The sequence below is a fragment of the Choloepus didactylus genome, chromosome 2 (assembly GCF_015220235.1).
Source record: "Choloepus didactylus isolate mChoDid1 chromosome 2, mChoDid1.pri, whole genome shotgun sequence".
Lineage (NCBI taxonomy): Eukaryota > Metazoa > Chordata > Mammalia > Pilosa > Megalonychidae > Choloepus > Choloepus didactylus.
The window spans coordinates 211,728,184-211,749,548 of NC_051308.1; the positions used below are offsets into that span (position 1 = coordinate 211,728,184).

Genomic DNA, 21,365 nt, shown 5'->3' on the forward strand with positions numbered 1-21,365 from the left:
TGATGAGGCAGGAAGCAGCCAGAATAGAAAACACAGAACTTGGTGACTGATTTGATGGCATGGGATGGAGAGGGGAAGAGAGGCATCAGGTTTGCAGCAGAGTGTCAGGATCAACAGTGGCACTTAGGTGGTCCTACAATACCATGGTGCTGCTACAATACCAGGTTTCATTGATTTCAAAATAAATATTTTTTTCAAATTTAACATCTCAAAAATCTGGGATGCATCTTATAATCAAAGATGTTTTTACTATTTTTCTTTCTTTCTGAATCATAAAATAATGTGTTTTACATTTGATGGCATATCATATTTGATGAAGTGCAATAAATCACAAACCTTTCCCCCAAAATACATACACTCCAAGTCTCTCCATTCCACAATGGAGATTCCTTCCCTCTTTCCTAGTGGCCCAGGAAAAGCCGTAGGTGGGGAGCTGTGCCTGGGGTCTTCTCTCTAAGGTTAGAGATTCTGTTTAAATTTTCAGACACCAAATATGATCCTCAAAACAACCCCCTGAGTAAGCAAGACAAGAATCATTATCCCTACTCTATTTTTCAATCTTTTAAAAACCAAAAGATAACTTTTTTTGATTAAAAAAAAAAAGGCAAGGTATGCTCATCATAAAACAAAACAAAACAAAAAATGTGGAGAGTTCCAAAAAGTAAGAGAATAAAAGTAAATTACTAATGACTCCTTGTGTATTATAGCCTCCTAGTCCTTTTTTAAGCATGGATATGCATAAATGTATTCCTTTTTAAATAGAAAAAGCAATACATCTATATGTTAAAACTTTTCCTCTCTACTTTGGGAATATATGAAAAGAAAAATTTCCCTCTCATTCTAGATCTCCCAGGCTATCTCTTCAAAAACAACCACAGTTTACTGTAAGTTGGATATCCTTACAGAAAGAATCTCTTTGTGCATCTAGTTTTTTTTGACTCATCTTTCCATGAGTTCATACAGAATTTTTAACAGCTCTATTATATAATTTATATACCATAAAGTTACCCATTTTAAGTGTACAATTCAATTATTTTTAGTAAAATGAGTTGTGGAACTGTTACCACAACTAATTTTATAACATTTCTATCTCCCCAAGAAGATCCCTTGTATCCATTTGTGGTCACTTTCCATCTTACCTCCAGCCCCAGGCAACCACTCATCTGCCTTCTGTCTCAGCAGTATTGCCTTTCTGGAATTTCGTATAAATAGTATCAGACACTATGTCGTTTTTCTCTCTGCCTTCTTTTTATCTAGCATGATGTTTTCAAGATTCATCCATGTTGTAGCATTTATCAGTACTTCATTACTTTTTATTGCTGAATAATATTCCAATGTATGGCTATACCACATTTTGTTTATCCATTAACCAATTAATAGACTTTTGGGTTGTCTCCATTTTCTGCACGTTTATGAGGAAGTCTCTGTATGGACCTATGTCATCACCTAGAAGTGAACATATAGATTTACTTCATTTTTTTTAACGACTGTAGCATCCCATTGCTTGTACGTACCTTATTTTATTTAAGCAGTCCCCTGCTGATAGACAATTAGGTTGTTTCCACATGTGAATTTCTGAAAAAAAAGCTATCATCCCCACTTTACTGACGTGACACTGAGGTCCAGAGAAGTGTAAAACATTATTATAGGTCACACTGAAAGCTAAAAACTCAAGTTCAGTCCCAACTCCTATCTCGTGCTCTTCAACTATTCCTCAGAACAGAGAGTCTCCCTGCCAGCCCTACGTGCCCTGCCGACCCCGGCAAGCCCCAGGAAGCCCGAGGCTTAATTTCGGGTTCCTGGATTTCCATACGCCCTCTAAAGGCGTCGGCAAACCTCCCATCATTGCTCCACCATACCCACGACCAGCAGAGGTCACTACTGACATCTCGGTAGGACAGACTGGCTCTCCCCCTGGTGCTCACTTCCCCGAGACACTTCCGACACGTGCGGAACTTCGGTGCAGCCGGATGCGAGGCGTGGGGACGCAGGCGCGCAAGGCGGCAGGAGTTGCTTCCGGCTGCGTCGGTGGTCTGAATTGAGGTTCGGCGGCTAAGTGAAAATGGAGACAATTCTGGAGCAGCAGCGGCGATATCATGAGGAGAAGGAACGACTCATGGACGTCATGGCTAAAGAAATGCTTACTAAGAAGTCCACGGTGAGTGGGGCCAGAGCAGAGGCTACAGAAGGTTGGGCTCCTTGCCCAGTGTTCAGCCTCCGAGAGCTTTCTTTGGCTCCCAGACCCTCCTGCTTCCCTCCCCCTGCACTCTCACGGGGCTCGCTCTCCAAGCTCCGGCTTTGGTAACCTCCTGCAGGGACCCAGCGTCCCAGAGGCCTCTGTGCTTCTGCCGCTCAGACCTGGGAGGGTAAGTTTCGCCCCCGTCGGCCTTTCCAATTCCAGGACGCAAACTAACGGCGTCTTTGTCACCGTTTGATTTCAGCTCCGGGACCAGATCAATTCTGACCACCGCACACGAGCCATGCAAGATGTGAGTGCTCTGCTGTCCACTTCTCTTTAGGTCGGGAGGAGGACGGGGGTGGTGGAAAGAGAGGAGGTGGGGTGCGGGATCTCACCATGAGCCCTGGCCAAAGGTTGCCGGATTGGCCAGTCGAGGGTTGCCTGCTTGGAGCAGGGGACTAAACTGTCCTCTTCTCTGAAAGGGAAACTCTTAGTTATTCTTCATTACTAGGAAAAACACCCTTTCTTATAGCATCCTGTGCCCCTTAGATGTGCAAATAAGTGGTATGGGGAGTCAGTGATTCTGGCACAGAAGGTATTATCCCGTCCCTCCAAAAGAGAATGCTCTGTATTAGTATTTTCCTCTCAGAATATTGTGTTTTAAAGTATTTTTGTCCACCAAACTGCATTTGCGCAGTACTTATTGAAGCTGGTTGATGAGTAAATGGAGGTTCATTATGCTGTGCTCTCTACTTTTGCATATGTTTGAAATCTGTCTAGAAAGGAAAAAGACAATCGGAGCTTCGGATTTGTAGATCATCAGTATTTCAGGCCCCCAGTTCCTTATCCCAATTCCCAAATACAAAAATCTCTGAAAACCAAGAGTTTTTGTTTTGTTTTGTTTTGTTTTTGGGAATTGTTTGGCAGCAAAACCTGACCTGAGCAGATGAGAGGCTTTTTGTGTTCTTTATTTATCCCACTTAATAGATGTGCATAAATTTCACCACAGAATTATTCATGTGTCTATTAATTATTAACATCCCATATTGCTCGAGGGGGGTTATGTAATTTATAGTTTATGGTACCTTTCTGACCTGTTAAAAAAAATGCAAACTCTGAAATAAATCTGGTCCTCCCAAATTTTGGTTTTATTATGGATCTGTGCTATCATTAGTTAATATACTTTGGATCCAAAGGAAGCTGTGTAATGTTTTAGTTAACCCATGTACTCATTTGAGCTTGTTGAAATACTGAGAATCTTTGAAGTCCTCAGGTGGGAACTTCTGCTTAGCCAAAGGGGATGAATCTTTTATAGGGAAAGTTAGTCATCTGTAAGATATAAAGAGGGAGCTGCCATCCCTCAAATCATATCACTTAAGTAATCTTCAAATCAGCCTGCTTTAAAAACTAATCAGAAACTAGGGCTGTCTATTAATAGGTATTAGAAAATACCAGAACTTTTAACATCACATCTCCTGAGGTTTCCCTAGGCTGTGACTAGAGAACCCTTGTTCTTAGCCCTACAGTTGTACAAATTGCTTTATTCTAATGGGTTTGTATTTGCCTTTCAGAGGTATATGGAGGTCAGCGGGAACCTGAGGGATTTGTATGACGATAAGGATGGGTAAGTGATAGTCACAGCCAATCCAGGAGTTAGTGCTTCTGAGGAACCATGGTTAAAAGACTGACTTTGTGCTCTGTGCCCTTTGGATTTTTCCTGAAATTCCAGGTTACGAAAAGAGGAGCTGAATGCCATTTCAGGACCCAATGAATTTGCTGAATTCTATAACAGACTCAAGCAAATAAAGGAATTCCACCGGAAACACCCTAATGAGGTATAGCCTTAATAAAGCATTCTCTCCAGACCTACTCAAAAAGCATACTAAAGGAAAGTTTTAAGGAAAATAGAGGCTTGCTAATCAGATGTCCTTTCAAGAAAGAACTTGCCGTTTAGCTGCAAGGAATGTCGTTAGTGGACAGCCTACAACTGTAGTGCTTTCAGGATCCCCCTCAGCTTTTAAGCCAAGGCCACACTCTTTCTGGGTAACTCCCAGCCAGTGATTGAGCACAGCAGGGAACCTAGGGCCTGGCCATTTCTACCCAATGTGGGAGTAATCTTTGTTCCAGAGTTCCCCACTTGGTTAGTCAAGATTGCGTCTGATTGGTCATGGTCTAGATTCTCTCTGTACAATCCTACTTTCTCCTCCTTTTTATCTTTTACAGGCATTACCACCCCCACCCCCAACCCCCAATAGACTGCTTATGTTCCTAGTTCTGTCTCAAGATCCCCCTCCTAGAGGACCCAACTAACACAAAGATACTTTATTCCCAATGTCCATCACACCTTCAGGATCCAGCCCAAGGCCAGCTTTCATGAAATACCTTTCCCAGTCCACACCTCCCAAATTAATCTTCCTTTTCCTTATCATCCTATTGTATTTTATATTTTTTCTGTCAATAGCAATTACCACTTTACAGTTTGTAACAGTGAATGTCTACCCACTATATTGAAAAGGGAGCAGGGATTATGCCATGGTTAGAACTTGCTAAGCACGTTGCACAGCTCCCCAAAGGAATATTTGGAGGGGTGGGGGGTGACGAAGGGTGGAGTGAGGCACAGCTGCAGATGAAATGGAGAGGGATGAGTCAAAAATAACTCCGTGCTTTCATGACTGTATAACTGGGAAGATGTTTGTTTCCTTGGTAGAAATAGGGAAGAAGGGGGTAATCTATTTTCAGTAGAAAATGAATTTTTATGTATGTAGATTTTCAGGTGATACTGTTATACCTAAATAGAAGTGTCCCATGAGCAGTTGAAATTAGGTAACTGGGGCTCAAACAAGAAGTAGAGGCTAATGATTTGGATTTGGAAATCATCATATGGACTTGATAGTTGAAGCCATGAATCATAGAGTTGAGAGAGAGAGAAGAGAGACTGTTAGAGAGCCTGGTTAGGTGCCTTGGGCACACTCACTCTTAAAGTACAAGAGGAAAAGGAGCCTGGGAAGACCTCCGTAACAGACAATGCCAGACAGTATCTTACTGAAGCTAAGAAAAAGAGAATTCTATAAAGGAAGTCACGGGTGTCAGCTGTTGTAGATTGGTAACCGCTAGGTTTAGGATTTCTGTTTTATTGAAGTAGTGGGAATGGAAATCTGGTCACGGGTGAAGATGGTAATGGGGAGGTAGAAATTTGGAGTGTGGAACATGTACTTGAAAGATTGGCAGAAGAAAAGATGAGAAGCAGGAAAGAGTAAGGAAGACAGGGAAGACATGCTTATCTAAAGGAGTAGACAGCAAAAGAAAAAGACTAAAGATACCAGAAAGGGGAGGCTATTTATTGAAGTAATGTGAAAGTAGATGAAGGATTCCATACACACGCATAGTTCCACCTCCCTTGGAGAATAGAATATGAATTTTGCTAACCAAGAGAGAATATATTAGCACCATTCTGGTGCATTAACCTTATTCCAGCCCTGGTAGAAAGGTGAGGAATACATGGCTCAATAAACAATTGGAGGGCCACTTGAGATAGATTAAGTGAAAAAAAGAAAGTCCATTTATGCAAAAAACATTAAAACCTGCATGCATGTGAAAGTGTGTTTATATAAAAGATATTTAAATATATAGAGCGGTGGTTTCCAAATTTTGATGCATATTTGAATTATCTGAGACTCTTTTAAAGGTATGGCTGTCTGACCCCTCCATCTGATTTAATTGGAGTGAGGTGTGATGAGCGTATCTGGATTTTTAAAAACTCCTCCAGGTACAGCAAAGTTTAGGAACCGCTGGCAAAAAAAGAAGGCTCGGGGTGGGGGATGGGGTGTCTGGAAGTATGTACTCTAGAACATTAACAGCAGTTACCTCTTTCAAGGAAAGCTAATAAAGGGGAACTTTCATTTTTCATCTCTTTGTATGATTTGGGTTTTTGTGAGCATGTTACTTTAGCAATTTTTAGTTTAAAAAAAAAAGGGGGGGGAGATGAGGGATGCTAGGTAATTTGAGAAGAGTAGTGGCCCCTAATGAAAACTCAAGACCAAACAGAGCATCTGAAGCCCCCATTCCTGTGACATTGAACTTTTATAAAGGATCCCCCTGAGCTTTTTCTCTTTTTTGCCTCAGATCTGTGTGCCAATGTCAGTGGAATTTGAGGAACTCCTGAAGGCTCGAGAGAATCCAAGTGAAGAGGCACAAAGTAAGTAGGATTTAATATTTCTTTCCATTACTAACAAAAATACAGTTTAATGACAGAGCTCAGTTTTGCCCTCTGATCCCTGGAAAACAGGACCCCAGAGAAATTTATAATCAGATTATCTCTTTTTTAAAAAATATAATCTCTGTTTTAAGTGCACAATATAATCACTGTTTTAAGTGCACAATTCAGTGGTTTTAATTACTTTTACAATGCTGTACTATCATCACCAATTACTAAAATTTTTTCATCACCCAAAGTACAAACTCTTTACTCATGAAGTAATAACTCCCCATTCCTCCCCCTCTTCCCTTGGTAACCCCTAATCTACTTTCTGTCTCTATGAATTTGTATAGTCTGATTATTTTGCTAGTTTTCTCTTGGCTGATTTCTGGGCCAGATTGACATTCAGAATTGGCCTTGGAAAAAATGTTCATTTTGTGCTAGCCTACTTCAAACTCACTGGCCTGGAAAGCTGAGGTTTACTTTGGTAGCATAGGGAGGACATTTTGATTTAGGAATGCCTCATGAAACAAGGAACTAGCAGTCATTTGAAAAGTCTAATGCAAGCGAGTGGTCTTTAGTATCTGAATATTGATATCTGATTCCTTCAGACTTGGTGGAGTTCACTGATGAAGAGGGATATGGTCGTTACCTTGATCTCCACGACTGTTACCTCAAATACATTAACCTGAAGGCATCTGAGGTAAAGTGTGGGAGATGGGAGGGTGTTTCTGATTCCAGGGGTGAGTCAGGACACTGGTCTGGGGCTACCAGACATGAAACAGTTACAGAGGATCTTTGTTGCGTTTTGTAGCTGTTTCCTTTAAGAGAGTATATGCTTTTTTGGAATGAAGCAGTATTTGGAATGTAAATCGGGTTTCTATAATGAATGCAACAAGCACATTATTACTTTTGTAAAAACAAAATTTTCCGTAAGACCACAAATAAATATCTGGGTTCCTGTGTTATGCACACACACTGGTAGGTATATGGAAGATACAAAAAACAAAATCTCTGCTAGCAAAGGGCTATTTAAATGTGTAAACAAGACCTCAAAAAATAACTTATAAGAGATGAGGTTTAATATGACAGTCTCAGAAAGCCATGAGGAAATGTGTGATTAAGTTCTTCAGGGAGTCATAAGGAAACGTCCCCAAAGGCCGGTGGCTGAACTTCAAGCTCTGGGAGGGCAGATCTCTTGTCTGTTTTGTTCTTTGTTGTATCCCTAGAACTTAGTACAAAGGTGGTCGGTAGACCGGTGTATAAGTGAATAAATGGCACCTTTAGTACTTTATTTTAGGATATAATGGATGTTAAAGTCCTTAACCAAGTGCCTGGCATACAATAAGTGTTCATTAAGTTTTCTTGATATGCTTTTACTCAATTCAGTGGAATTAACATCCCAGTTAATGTAGGGATTGAATAATGGGAAATGAAAAGACTAAAATAATCCAGAGCTTGTTACTTTGTTTGGGAACACTCAATTTTAGTCTCACTTATTGGAGATTATATTGTAACTTGGAGCAACACAACTGAATCTTATGTCCTCTTTTTTTAGAAGCTGGATTATATCACATACCTGTCCATTTTTGACCAGTTGTTTGACATTCCTAAAGAAAGGAAGAATGCAGAGTATAAGAGGTAAGCATTAATAGCTTCTAGGCCTCTGCTGGATTTGATTAGATTATCTGATGTGAAAGTCTGAGAGCAAAGTTTTGAAGTTTGCTACCTGAAAGGCATACATGACTTCCAGGTTTCTTGGAGATTAGGGGTTTTGAATGATGTGGTTTTAAAACATTTGTAATACTTTGGCTCTGGAAGAATGTGTCTTTGGGTATATCTGCAGTCTTATCCCCATACTCTTCTTAATTTTGTCTTTGGTTGTAGAAGGAAGTCTCCCATCCACATCCCATCCACATCTCCTATTAAACTCCAGAGAAACTTTCCCAATCTGGGAAAATCAGACTTTCCCAGATTGTGACTTAAGTGAGGTGCTTGGGTCTGGTGTGTAAGTGGGAAGTTATGTTGGTGTTATTACGTTCCTGATTAATGATCTGCAGCCCTACATTCTTTTTTTTTCTCATTTTCTTTTTACCTGAAATCTTTTATGTGTGGGAATTGTGTCATGAGGGTGAAAGGAGGTAGGGAAGGTCAGAATGAAAATGACATGTTGGAAAAAAAAACTGTAAACTCATTTTAAAAACTAGTATTAACTAGAATTACAAGTATATTCTGCAGAGCATAACAGTATTAAAAATGCTTTCCTTGCATTGCTTTTCTTGTGTAGATACCTAGAGATGTTGCTTGAGTACCTTCAGGATTACACAGATAGGGTGAAGCCCCTCCAAGACCAAAACGAACTTTTTGGGAAGATTCAGACTGAGTTTGAGAAGAAGTGGGATAATGGTACTTTTCCTGGATGGCCGGTGAGCTTCAGTGGAGGTCTGGGTGGAGGACAAGCCAGGGAATTTAACTAATTATTTTACTTTAATCTTCCACTTCCTCTTCCTATCTGTGGCATTAGATGCTAATAGTCTTGTCATCAGTTGTGACCACAAGATGTTCCCTGCCAGATATGCTAGGTTTTCTCTATGTACTTTGGAAAAGATTTGCCAGGCCCCTTGCTGTTGACTGGGTGGTGGATTTTCACCAACCACCTTATTATTGCTGCATGGTTCCTACTGACCAAAAACTGATAAAAATATGTGCTGGATGTCTCTACAATGTATCTTGACTCCTGGGGATGAACTTGACCTTTTCCTTATCTCACAGGGAGAGAACAGGATATACATGTATATATTTTGCCCTGCTTCTGTAGGAATTCATAATGTGTATAAAAAGAGGGTCAACCAGCACCTGATCATTTAGATGGCTCTATTACCTTCATCCTAAACCTGGATCTTAATAAACTCGTGCTTTTCTTCCTATCAGAAAGAGACAAGCAGTGCCCTGACCCATGCCGGAGCCCATCTTGACCTCTCTGCATTCTCTTCCTGGGAGGTATGTTTTCTACAGCCATGGCATTGGGCTTGCCAGTCCACCTTCAGAGGGACCACTCGCTCTCCTGTTTTTAATGCCATGGTCGTGTTATGACTTATAAGACACCAGTTCCTGGGACCCAGCTTCTATAAAGAATGTGGAAAAATAAAAAGAAGATGTTATATAACTACTTTGAAAACTGTGTAATAATAATTGTAACTACATTAAGCTGTAGTGGAGGTAATATAACTGTACCAGTGTGATTAAGTATGAACTTGACCACAGGGTCAGTCCTTTGGAAGATTTGAGCTGTTAGGAGATCAGCTAAGAAATGCGCAGTCTTACCACTGCCTCAGAACGCTCACACACCAGCCTGCAAAGACCTAGGTTTGAGCATTTCCCAAAATCTATTTATCTAATATTGTGACTTGTCCCCTTTTTTTCAGGAGTTGGCCTCTCTGGGTTTGGACAGATTGAAATCTGCACTCTTAGCTTTAGGGCTGAAATGTGGCGGGTAAGAGATTGGTTTTTCAATTTTAACTGTCCATTTACTGTCTGTCTAGCTAGATCTTCTAAGTGACTCTAATTGCATTCCTTCTCTCACCCCACACTGTAAAAATAAGCAAGTCTGTATGGTAAACTAATCCTGAAATCCTTTGCCCCTCCTGTCTCCCTAGCACTCTGGAAGAGCGAGCCCAAAGGCTGTTCAGCACCAAAGGAAAGTCTTTGGAGTCGCTTGATACCTCTCTGTTTGCCAAAAATCCCAAGTCAAAGGGTACCAAGCGGTGAGTGCAAGTTTTTAGCACAACAGTGTAGGTTTTAAAGCCTGTTTTATCATCACCATTGGTTCATAGAGATCAAGACTATTCTTTATCTCTGTTAATGGTACAGAGGGCTGTCACCATTGATAGAAAACCAAGGGCAGTCTGTATTTGTGATTGAGAATGGGTAAATGTAATGTTGAAATGGTGCTCTAGGTACTTCTGTTACCTCAAGAGGTTATGGAGGGTGCTTGCTTCAGCGGCGCATATACTAAAATTGGAGTGATACAGAGAAGATTAGCATGGCCCTTCACAAGTATGATGTGCAAATTCATGAAGCATTCCATATTTTTTGACTGACACTCCCTTTATCCAGTGTATGGGCAGATGAGTAATAAAATAAAGACAAAAAAAATATTATTATTATGGGGGGGGTTAGTAAGGGGTATGGGATGTTTTAGGTGTTCTTTTTTATTTTTATTTTTCTTGTGTTTTGGAGTAATGAAAGTGTTCTAAAATTGATTGTTCTAAATTTGGATGGATTATATGGTGTATGAATATATCTCAATAAAATTGCATTAAAAAAAATCACAAGGACAAAAGAAAAAAAAGGCAAACTGTCAATCTAAGAGGCATAGTCACACCCCAAGCGCCTGTTTTCTACAGTGACCACAGCTGCACACCACAGGGAAATATTTGCTCACAATGATAATGATCCCTGACAATAAAAAATTTGCACAAAGGAAAAAAAAGTAGGTTATGGTAGCAGAAAGGTTAATTAGGTTCAAAAAACATTTTTCTAAGCTTATTTTTGCTAATGACGGTTGAATGTATTCTTGAGCCACAGGACATTTCTTATATGTGTTTTTTTCCTAATTCTCACAATAATCTTGAAAAGTAATTGTTATCCTAATTTTTTGCAGATAAGGATTCAGAAATATTACATAATTTGTCTACTTCTCACAGTTACTCTTTTGTGGGGCCACGATTTGAGCCCAGGTCTGCCTAACTCCAGAGCTCTTCTATACCACATTTCCTTTGTAGATTATAATGATGGGAATTTAAATGTTCTTGACACTTCTTCCAGAATGAGGTCAAAGAGGAAATTTCCATGCATTCTGAGAAATAAGCTCAGTACTTCTGTGAGAGAGTCTTGAGCTCAGAAGAGTATTTTGCTTTCATAGTGTGGTATTTCTCATGTGCTTGTGGTATTTCTCATGTGCAACCATGGAGTAAATGTTCCCAGATACGGGAGCATGATATTGGGGGATGAACCCCAGAGTTATTCAACTTGGTTCTTGTTCTCAGAGACACTGAGAGGAACAAAGACATTGCTTTCCTCGAAGCCCAGATCTACGAATATGTGGAGATTCTTGGGGTGAGTAACCAACTTTGCTGAGGGTTATAAAGGCTAGAAGGTGTGGAAATGAGGTAGATTGAACTATCCATGACAGGATTTTTTTTCAGGGTTCAAAAGAGGAAGGGATAGGTGTTAAACTATTTCCTGAGGGTCCTTGGACCTTCAGTTAGTCCAGTTGTGTGGTCAGCTGATATCCCCAAGATTGTCCCGTCCCGGCATAGAGAATAGACTCCCTCCCCAATACAGTTTCAAAAATAGGACCAGTTCTTTGCCACAGTGTATGCAGGGGGCAACCCAAGAAGCAGACACTCAAAGGGCAAATAATAGAAAGGCTACTCATACCAACTTTTCAGGTAGGTCTCATATTTAGGAGTTGTCACAGTCTTATTAGGGCTACAGTGTTAGTGGTACTAAATTGGGTGTGAGCTGTTCCTTGACTGTTCTTTCATTCAGGGTTGGGGGTGGGAAAAGGCCTGACCTGACCAAGACCCTGGCTCAGAAGGTAGAGAAGGGGCAGGAAGAAAAGAGATCTTTTTCAGGGAAGAGAAGGTAGAAGAAAGGGCAGTCCTCATCCAGAGAAGATGGTCAGTGCCTCTGGGAGTTTGGAGAAGGCTGGTCTTTCAGCTAGTGTCTGCTTTTTACAGCTTTCAGCTGCTCTCCGAGCCTGTCCCATTGCAGATGCTCAGGTGGTAGTTGAATGGTTGGTTCTGACTTAGATAGCTATCTCCTAAGAAATTTATATATCTCTGTCACTTGCCATAGACTTTTTCATTCTGTCCAGTTTGAGGATCACTAAAATAATAGCTATAAAACTAGAGTCCCCTGTTGGTTCACTCTGTTATGACTGCTTTCAATGAAAGTGGGCTAGCCCGACATTGGACATGGGGATGGTTAACGTTCTGCATAGTGAAATTGGGCTATGCCCAAGTGAGTGGTAATCTGAGGTGTCAGTCCTCTGAAGATGGGACTAATTTGTACCCTCTACTTTCTCCTTCTTTGAGAGCATTTTGCTTTTCCTGCCAGGAGGTGGCACCATTCTCATTGAAATTTGAACTAGTTCCAGCCAAAATGATTTCTGGAAGTTGCTCTCAATGTATATATATGATTGTTACCATTATTTCACCTTTTATTCATGGCTCTTGGTTTCCAGGTACTGTGTTAAATCTTTGGATGCAACAATGAATATAACTTAGCCTGTCACCCTCAAAAAATTCACATTATAGTTGGGGAGAGAGACCGATGATCACAGTGTAATGTAATATGTGCAGTAATACACTGAGGTTGAATTTCCTAAGTAAAAAGAGGGAGAAAAAATTTCAAGGTAGAGGAAACAGCAAGAGCAAAGGTACCACATTATGCAAGGAAATTATATGTAAGAAACTAATGAGAAATTCAGTGTGACAGGAGTGTGCCTTCTTGAGGAAGGGAATAGTCAGAGAAAAATTTGGAGTTATGTTGGAAATGTGGACCTTGTCCTGTAAGCAGTAGGAAACCAGTAGAAGCCAATGGAACTTTTTTAAGCAGGAGAATGCCCCACTAGATTTGTTTCATAAACAGATAAATCTGGCAGCAGAATGGAAGCTGGACTGGAATGGGGCAAGACTCAAGGCAGGTTAGGAGGTGAGAGCAGTAACAGTGGAAAGAAGAATGGACTGGTTCAGGGAGTATTTTAGAGACAGAATAGATGAGACTTTTGTTTTCTGATGTTCTGGGATAACCTGTGGCCTCAGGTGAGCAATTTAGGCAAATGAACTAAAACCTTTGACTTTTTCCTTTGGGATTAAAGAGGGCTTGCTGATAAGTTCTGATATGAAGACAAGACTTTCCTTTTATTCTGTAAGAAAACCTTGTGCTTGAAAATGAGGGATCAGTAGGGTTTGGGTTAAAAATAAGAGGTAGTTTCCCTTCTTGTTGCATACTTTTCTCTGACTTTCCCTTTCATTTATGGACCTGCCTTAGGAACAGCGACATCTCACTCATGAAAATGTGCAACGCAAGCAGGCAAGGACAGGAGAAGAGCGAGAAGAGGAGGAGGAAGAGCAGATCAGTGAGAGTGAAAGTGAAGACGAAGAGAACGAGATCATTTACAACCCCAAAAACCTGCCCCTTGGCTGGGATGGCAAAGTAAGTCCCAGCATTGGCACCTACCTCCCATTCCACATTTTGGAAGCAAATTTTCAGCTGCTCTCTGAGCCCTTCCCTTTGCAGACATTAAGCTAATACTGTTTCTCATCTGATTTCTTTTAGCCCATTCCTTACTGGCTATATAAGCTTCATGGCCTAAATATCAACTACAACTGTGAAATTTGTGGAAACTACACCTATCGAGGGCCCAAGGCCTTCCAGCGACATTTTGCTGTAAGGAATTCAGAGCCTTTTCTCCTGGGAATTGAAGTATGAAGTGTGAGACTTTTAGAGAAGAGGATAGAAGCAGCCTGAGAGCAATCAGAGAGTTTAAGGGAATCAGAGAGAAAGTGGGTCCAAAGTCAAGCATGGCTTTTAGCACCAGTACTAGCCTTGACTAATACCTGGGACAGTTTCTCTAGGCATTCTACTCCCCTGCTATTTGAAATTCAGTTTTCTCGTTTCAGTTTGCTCTTGCTTGCTCTACTTTTCTCTTCTTTTTGTCTTTCTGCCAAGATCTTTGACTAATCTCTGCTCCTTGGACATTCCTCTATCCCATTGCTAGTATTTGGGTCCAACGAAGAAGCTGACCATATCTCCCTCTTTGGGACTTAAATGGGTCTCTGCCTCTTTAAAAAAAGAAACCAAGCGGATGATATTTATCATGTTATTCCTGGAACAAGGCATTATCTGGATGCTACTCTAGTTAAATGTAGACCCACCCTTGATTCTTTTCAGTCTTCAGTTCTTGGCACTTGGAGGGAAATTTTACAGAATGGAAAAGACTTTCTAGACCAAAGATGACAAACATTACTGATTGATCCTGGCTCTTTCCTGCTAAGCCCTGAGTGATCTCTGAATTTTTCACAGCATTGCCCTTCAATCAACTGGAGTTGGCATATAGGACAGAGCCCATGCACTTTGCCATCCCTGAGCCAAAACTGTCATAATGTCAGAGTCTCTCCCTGCTCTCTTTCACATCCTTTCTTATGCCCAGTAAAAAGTCTTCTCCTTTACTTACAAAGATGACACTGACCTGCCATCAGTAAGCCTTATGGGAGTTCTCTCATGCTGGTGGTGGGGATTGCTTGGGCTCAATTAGATTCTCCCACAGCCTGATTAGTGTACTTTCTGTGATCTTGACACAGAGGTTTTATCTAAAAACTACTGGATCTAGAATCTAGGTTTTATAAGCCAGCTCAGTGAGGCAAACAATGCTGTTGTCAGTCACAACCAGCTGTTTATAAACATCAACCACAAAGGGAATGCTGCCTTTAGGCAGAGTCTTTTGCAAAGCGTCAGGTTAGGGTTTTTGAGCAGAATGAAGTTAGCACTCTGTGTTCAACTAGTCCCATTTCACACTGTCCTTTTGCTTCTCTTCTCCCAGGAATGGCGTCATGCCCATGGCATGAGGTGTTTGGGCATCCCAAATACCGCCCACTTTGCTAATGTGACACAGATTGAAGATGCTGTCTCTTGTAAGTAAACTTTATTTATTGTTCCTTAGTACAGACCATGTGGCCACTCCTGCAGCTCACTGTCCCAATACGCTGGTGAATCAGCTCCAAGGGCAATAGACTGTAGATATGTAAAAGCTTGAACTATCGTACAATTATTGCATTTTGAGGGGAATGAGTTAATAGTATTGATTGTTTCTCCCTTGAAAAGCGCCCCATGCTGAGTATAAAATAGTAGTGTTTAGCCTGGCATCTGTGAACCCCCTTATATGTGAGATTTTGAGTGAATGTTTGTATGTGTATTTTTCTGAATTGATTTTAATATGTTAAGAACTGCTGATATAAAGGAAAAATTAGAAATGGTCCCAGTAAACTTATTTCTGAGGTAAGAAGGCAGATTCACAGAAACACGACAGCAGAATACCTCTTGGAGAAAAAGAAGGAGAGTGCATGTGAGGGGATGTGCTGTTAAAGCATCAGAGACTTCCGATTTTCCTGGCAGTGATAGCTTTTTCTGCCATTAGCATTTTCCTTACAGGTTTTTTATTTCTTTCTAATTTCCTCTTCCTTGTCATGTTGGTTAGGCTGAGAAAAGAATTTTACCATTCCATAAGGTGATCTCCACCTTGTTAAGTTACAGGCACTCTCTCATCAAACTGTTCAGCTGCTTGATAAGCAAACTCACCCTTGGCTCCCAGCTCAGGGGTTCTTCAAATCCCCCATTGCAGAGCCAAATAGAAATGACTGTCTAAAGAGCTTCCTGATCCCTGACTTAGCCCTTGGATTCTGGGGACTTTTTCATTGCTTTTTTTCATTGGGAATTAGCTCAAGAATCACTTTGTTCTTTTCCTAATAATTTTCCAGTCAGGATCATACAGTTCCTCTGTTCAGAATTACAGTGCATCTCATCACCAAATTCTCCAGTCAGCTTTCATTTTGCCCTTCACTTTGTTAAAGGAGACTAAAGTAGTATTGAAATTTCATAGAATTATAACACTGCATTTAGAATGCAATTTGATTTTTTATGTATTTTCTAGTTATATATCACTAATATACCTGAGTTAATTTATGACTTATAATAACCTCTGGATTAGTTTATTTTAGGCTTAAAATCATGTCAGCTGCAACAACAAAGGTTGATACTTCTGTTTAGTTTGTTCCATGTATTTATTATTTCTTCATGGATAGTTATCCCAAGCATTATCCCAAGGCTTATATTAAATAAGAGCAGGTGATACATCATCCCTGACTGTTTTTAAAGGAAATGATGCTCTTGCATCTATATTCATTTTAAGATTGGCTGGTGATTTTAATATCATATTTCAAAAAGGAAAGATTGCTTAGTACTAATTTTTTAAATTAGATATAAACAAAAAATGTTACTGAATTTTATTAAATTTTTTAGGATGTGTTAAAATAATTATAACATTTTTACCACTTTTCTTTTATCAGGTATTAGATAAAACATCATTCCTGGATTATCATATTGAATGATAGATACTAATTGTTTTAATACAGCTGTATGTCCTGTTAAGATTCTGTTTAGAATTCATATATCTGTTCATAAATCAGATGGGCCTAAAGTTTTCTTTTGAGGCATTGTCTTTGTCATGTTTAGGGATTGAAACCATATTTATGGTAAAAATGGATTGGATTACATGCTACATTCTCTCCTGTTGTTAGAAACTATTTATATTTACATAGTGATTGCCACATAAAAAGGGACCTGCAAGATTCTTTAGTTAATAGTAAGCAATGTAATTTCTTGATTTCTTGTGACAAAGTAGGAAATCAAGTGTTTTACTTTTTTTTTTTTTTTTTGGTTTTATTATTTCCTTTCTCTTACTTTTTGTGACCTTGTTTCTTCAAGCAAGGACTTTATTCTCCTTGTTTCTTTATTCTTTCTAATATAGGCATTTAGAACTGTGTGTCGTTCTGTAAAGACTCCGTTGAAAACACCCTTTAAAAAATTTTTTTTAATTAAAAATTTGCAAAATTTACACTCAATACCCAACAAGGAACAACTCTTCTTTCTCCCATCACACCATCTCCTGGTAATCTCTAATCTACTCTCTCTCTACAAATTTGCTATTTCTAGATATTTTTTATAAGTGAAATCATACATTATTTGTCCTTTTGTGCCTTATTTCACTCAGTGTTAATTCGTGTTGCCACATCTCAGAATTTCATTCCTTCTTACAATCCAATTATATTCCATTGTGTGTATGTACAAGATTTTCTTTATCTGTTAATCTGTTGATGGACATTTGAGTTGTTTCCACTTTTGGCTGTTGTAGATAGACTGCTATGATCATTGGTGTACACATATCTCTTTGAGTCCCTGTTTTTAGTTTCTCTGGGTATATACCTAGGAGTGGGATTGCTGGGTCATATGGTAATTCTGTATTTAACTTTCTGAGGAACTACCATACAACTTTCCATTGTTTTTTGTTTTTGTTTTTTTTTTGAATATAGCCATTCTTGAGGGTATGAAGTGGTATCTCATTGTGGTTTTGATTTTCGTTCCCTAGTATCTAATGATGTTGAACATTTTTTCATGTGCTTATTGGCCAGGAACATCCTTTTTTCTGACATGTATTAATAGCTTCATTTACTAAGAATATTCATCTCTGATTTTTTTTTAATTAATTCAGAACTTACTTGAAAACGTACTTTCAATTTTACTTGGTTGAGCTCCTTTTAACTCTGTTTCTATGTTCTTGGTCCATGCAGTAAGATACAGAATTTCTGCCTTTAAATTATATTGTATCTTTGTGTCCAAGTATAGTCAGTGATTTGTTATAAGATTTATGTATACTTGGAAAGAATTGCTTAGACCATTTCCCCAATTATCCAAATTTTGGCAATAAATGTTGACTCTTTTTGACCCCAGTCATCAATACTTGTCATTGTATAGGAGAACTAAACCTTTTAGACTCAGTGTATTGATGGATCTATTTTTATTCATCTCTTTTCCTGGAAAGGTTCTCTTAATGCATATTTTTTAGTTGAATTACTATAAGAGGTGATTATATCCAGATAGACAGAAGCACTGTAAATTCCATACTTTTCACTTAAAAAAAAAAAAAAAGAGTACAAAGCATAGCCAAAGAAAGAGTCCTATGTAACTGCCACCAGCAACCCCCATTTAGCAATATTTACTAGATCTATATCTAACTATTAAACTAATAGCATCAAGTCCAAATATCGTCATCTCACCTATAATAACATTAAGACTTAAATGTCTTAATGAAATCCAGGTATATTGCCTATAAGAGCAGTTGCTTCGCTAAAATCATGCTCTGTGTCTGTGGCATTTTATTAGCTTAGGTATCCCATCAGAAACAGGAAATTCAGATAGTTTGCTTGACTTTTAGTGAACCCATGCTGATACCTAGTCGTGATCACATTCTTTTCTAATTTCTCTCAGATTTCTCTGAAGAATAACATCTTGCTTACTGCTCTACCATTTCTTACATCCGTTTTTTTTCTTAAGAAAATCATGACAGCATTTCCAGTCTCCAATATTTTAGTACCGCTCTGGTTCAACTTAATATATTGGTTTCCTGAATGACCTAGACAAGAATATGAAAGGACCATGTCCTGGTGCATAGTAAGCAAGTGATAAATTCTCCTTTCCTTTCTGATGTGCATATTATCTGGTCTTGAAGACATCAGCTAATTTTAAGCAATTAGCAAGGAAAGAAAATAATAGTGGTTGAGCACCTATATGCCAGGCCCAAAGCTAAGCATTTTCACATATATTAACCTCATTTGTTATCTCTTCACCCATCTTAGGCTTCAACTTTCTCTATATATTTCTTCTAATTTTGTCAAGTTTGATTGGAAAAATGGAAGCATATAGGAATCAGGTAGCTTTGCCTTCTCACTGTCATCTATTAATGTTGTTATCTTCCCTCCCTAGTAGTGGACCTGACCTATCTTATCTATTCACTGTACCATTTGTTTTAAGTGCGCCTTCCTGATAACCATTCTTATGGATTTCGTCATTCTTTCCTTGATTTGTATCTGTCCTGTCTTGTGAACATGAATGATCACTCCCTCTAAAGATGTGAGGTTTTTTGTAGTTGTCTTTCGCTTTTCATCTTCATTGGGATAAGTTGTTACTGTACTGTCAGAATTTTGTTTTTAATTTCTCCAGTATCTGTTGAGCCATGTTATCTTTTTAGATTCTTTGGTCATGATATTTTGCCTTTTTTTCTCTGAAGTTTTTGAAATACATGCACCAGATTTTAAATAAACATATTTGACAGTATATAATCATCCCTCTCTCTTCTCTTATGAATTTTAAGACAATAAAATCACTTTTTTTCCAAAATTCCCATAGGTTATTCCATATCAACACAAGTTCTTCCTTTAAGAGAATCAGTTCTCTATTCTGTGAAGTCTTTGGTTATATTAGATCCAACTTTTCTTTTCCAGCAAAACAAAGATAATCATATATTTTGCAGTGGAAGGGATTTTGTCTATAGGTGGTCCAGAATCAAAATTCCAGTTTTGGGTAAGCCAAAGTCTGGAGGCAGGAGTCATCCTAGGCAGGAGTCACACCTAGGGGTGTGTTATAATACTGTGTACCCATTGGATACTTAGTAAAACTAATTGTTGCTCATTTCTTATCCTGTAGTGTGGGCCAAGCTGAAACTGCAGAAGGCATCAGAACGATGGCAGCCTGACACTGAGGTGGGTGCTAATGGAGGGGATTAGAATCAGGGACAAAGTTGAGGATAGCATCAAGTGATAACCTTGGAGAAGGGAGGTAAAGATGGTCCCTAGATCACTGCAGTATCAAATATAATGTGACAATATCTATAAATTGGGTCTTGACATCTAAGCCTAATTTATTTATGATATTTAATATCAGACTTTCATTCTTGCCTTAAGACCAATTGTATTCTCCTATTGAAAATTCTTTTCAAGTGGCAGGCAGGAATACCCAAACTCTTGTCTGCTACTGAGAGTCATAAGCTAAGAAGTTAAGAATTGTATCACACATTAGATCTTCTCTGAGAAAGCATCTGATGAGAGCTGATCCTCTCATAGGGTTGGGGAGGCTTCCTTGTTGGCCTTGAGATAGTTATCCTTGAGCAGTAGATTTCAGAGAGGAGAGGTGACGTGCATGTGAAGCATGCTCACAACTCACCCAGAGTCCCACAGTGACTGGCAATAGGTTCCCTTTCTTTTAGGGCAGTGGATTTTAACATTCCTTCTTTAACAACAACACCTTTTTCAAACAAACTATAACATGGAACTTCAGTGTATAAAATGGAATAAAGCAGAATTTCTCTGGAAATGGGGAAGTTCAGCCTTCTTGGTTGAACTTGATCTCCTTTTCAGCTCCCACAGTGGCCTCTTTGGCAGAAACTTAGGGTTCTTGGGAACTATTGGAAAACTGTTGTCTTAGATCAGCCGTTCCCAACCAGAGTTCTTCATCTTAAACACAGAAAGTTAATTTGAATAAATTATTTTTTCAGATATCCCAAGGATGGGTCATAACTGGTACCATTGTAGATGCATAGGAAGTTATTTCATTCTACACAATGGATGCCTTATGGCAATAGGACAATTCTCTTGAGGAACCTTAGTTAAGAAAGACTGTCTTAAATGAACACCAATCTCAAGAGTACCAGGATATGCTGTGGAATGAGGCCACGGTGAACTTAGGTGCTCAGAAATTGTTTCCAAACATCTCCCTCAGGAGAGGTGGCTGACAAAGTGTATCCCTTCCGTTTTAGGAAGAGTATGAAGACTCCAGTGGGAATGTTGTGAATAAGAAGACTTACGAGGATCTGAAAAGACAAGGACTGCTCTAGTGTTCAGTATCTCAGCTGTTGGCCTTGCCCAGGCTTCCTTGAGATCTGCTTTTTCTACTTCTCCCAACCAAATGCCCCTAAAGACTCTTTGCTACATAGTCTTACGGTCTAGCATGTATCTTGTAGAAACAAGGCATGCTGGAAGATTGCAGAGTTGTGGTGTATTTTAACTTTGTTTTATATTAAAAAAAAAAGATTCTGTCAGAAAATAAAGCCAGCCCTTGTTTTGAATGTGCCTGATTCTGAAACCCAGGATCATGAACTAACTCCATTAGTTCTCAGTGCCTCTCTACCCCTTTCTTACGAATATCAGTGGCAACTAAGGTTTAATGAGCACCCGTTAGGTTGCATGTATTATGATAGGGAAATCTGATTTAACTTCTTTCCAATTGCTGCCACTTCCCCAAATCAGCATCACTCAGGATAATCGTGCCCTTAGTTGAGTCAGCCATTTATGCATATACTGGGAAGGACTGGGA

The 21,365-nt window shown here is 39.3% G+C and overlaps 1 protein-coding gene and 1 non-coding gene across 2 annotated transcripts; both read left to right on the plus strand.

The window, feature by feature from the left end:
• The first annotated feature begins 1,988 nt into the window (after nucleotides 1-1,988).
• SF3A3 (splicing factor 3a subunit 3) lies at nucleotides 1,989-21,117 on the plus strand. The gene is made up of 17 exons (XM_037827667.1): nucleotides 1,989-2,158; nucleotides 2,442-2,489; nucleotides 3,751-3,803; nucleotides 3,909-4,014; nucleotides 6,302-6,374; nucleotides 6,986-7,077; nucleotides 7,933-8,015; nucleotides 8,662-8,800; nucleotides 9,306-9,374; nucleotides 9,800-9,867; nucleotides 10,031-10,138; nucleotides 11,423-11,492; nucleotides 13,434-13,598; nucleotides 13,722-13,832; nucleotides 14,986-15,076; nucleotides 19,701-19,756; nucleotides 20,809-21,117. Exons 1-17 carry the CDS (start codon nucleotides 2,063-2,065, stop codon nucleotides 20,884-20,886), a joined length of 1,506 nt encoding a protein of 501 aa, XP_037683595.1. The 5' UTR covers nucleotides 1,989-2,062; the 3' UTR covers nucleotides 20,887-21,117.
• LOC119528277 lies at nucleotides 10,362-10,467 on the plus strand. Its single transcript, XR_005215596.1, has one exon. It is a non-coding gene; the product is annotated as a U6 spliceosomal RNA (small nuclear RNA).
• Nucleotides 21,118-21,365: the final 248 nt, after the last annotated feature.

Bases quoted from the DNA above. Each gene is read 5' to 3' on its own strand.
- SF3A3 (XM_037827667.1), top strand. From the start codon at position 2,063: ATGGAGACAATTCTGGAGCAGCAGCGGCGATATCATGAGGAGAAGGAA. The intron at 6,375-6,985 runs GTAAGTAGGATT...TGATTCCTTCAG, and splicing joins TCCAAGTGAAGAGGCACAAA to ACTTGGTGGAGTTCACTGAT. The intron at 8,016-8,661 runs GTAAGCATTAAT...TTTCTTGTGTAG, and splicing joins AAGAATGCAGAGTATAAGAG to ATACCTAGAGATGTTGCTTG.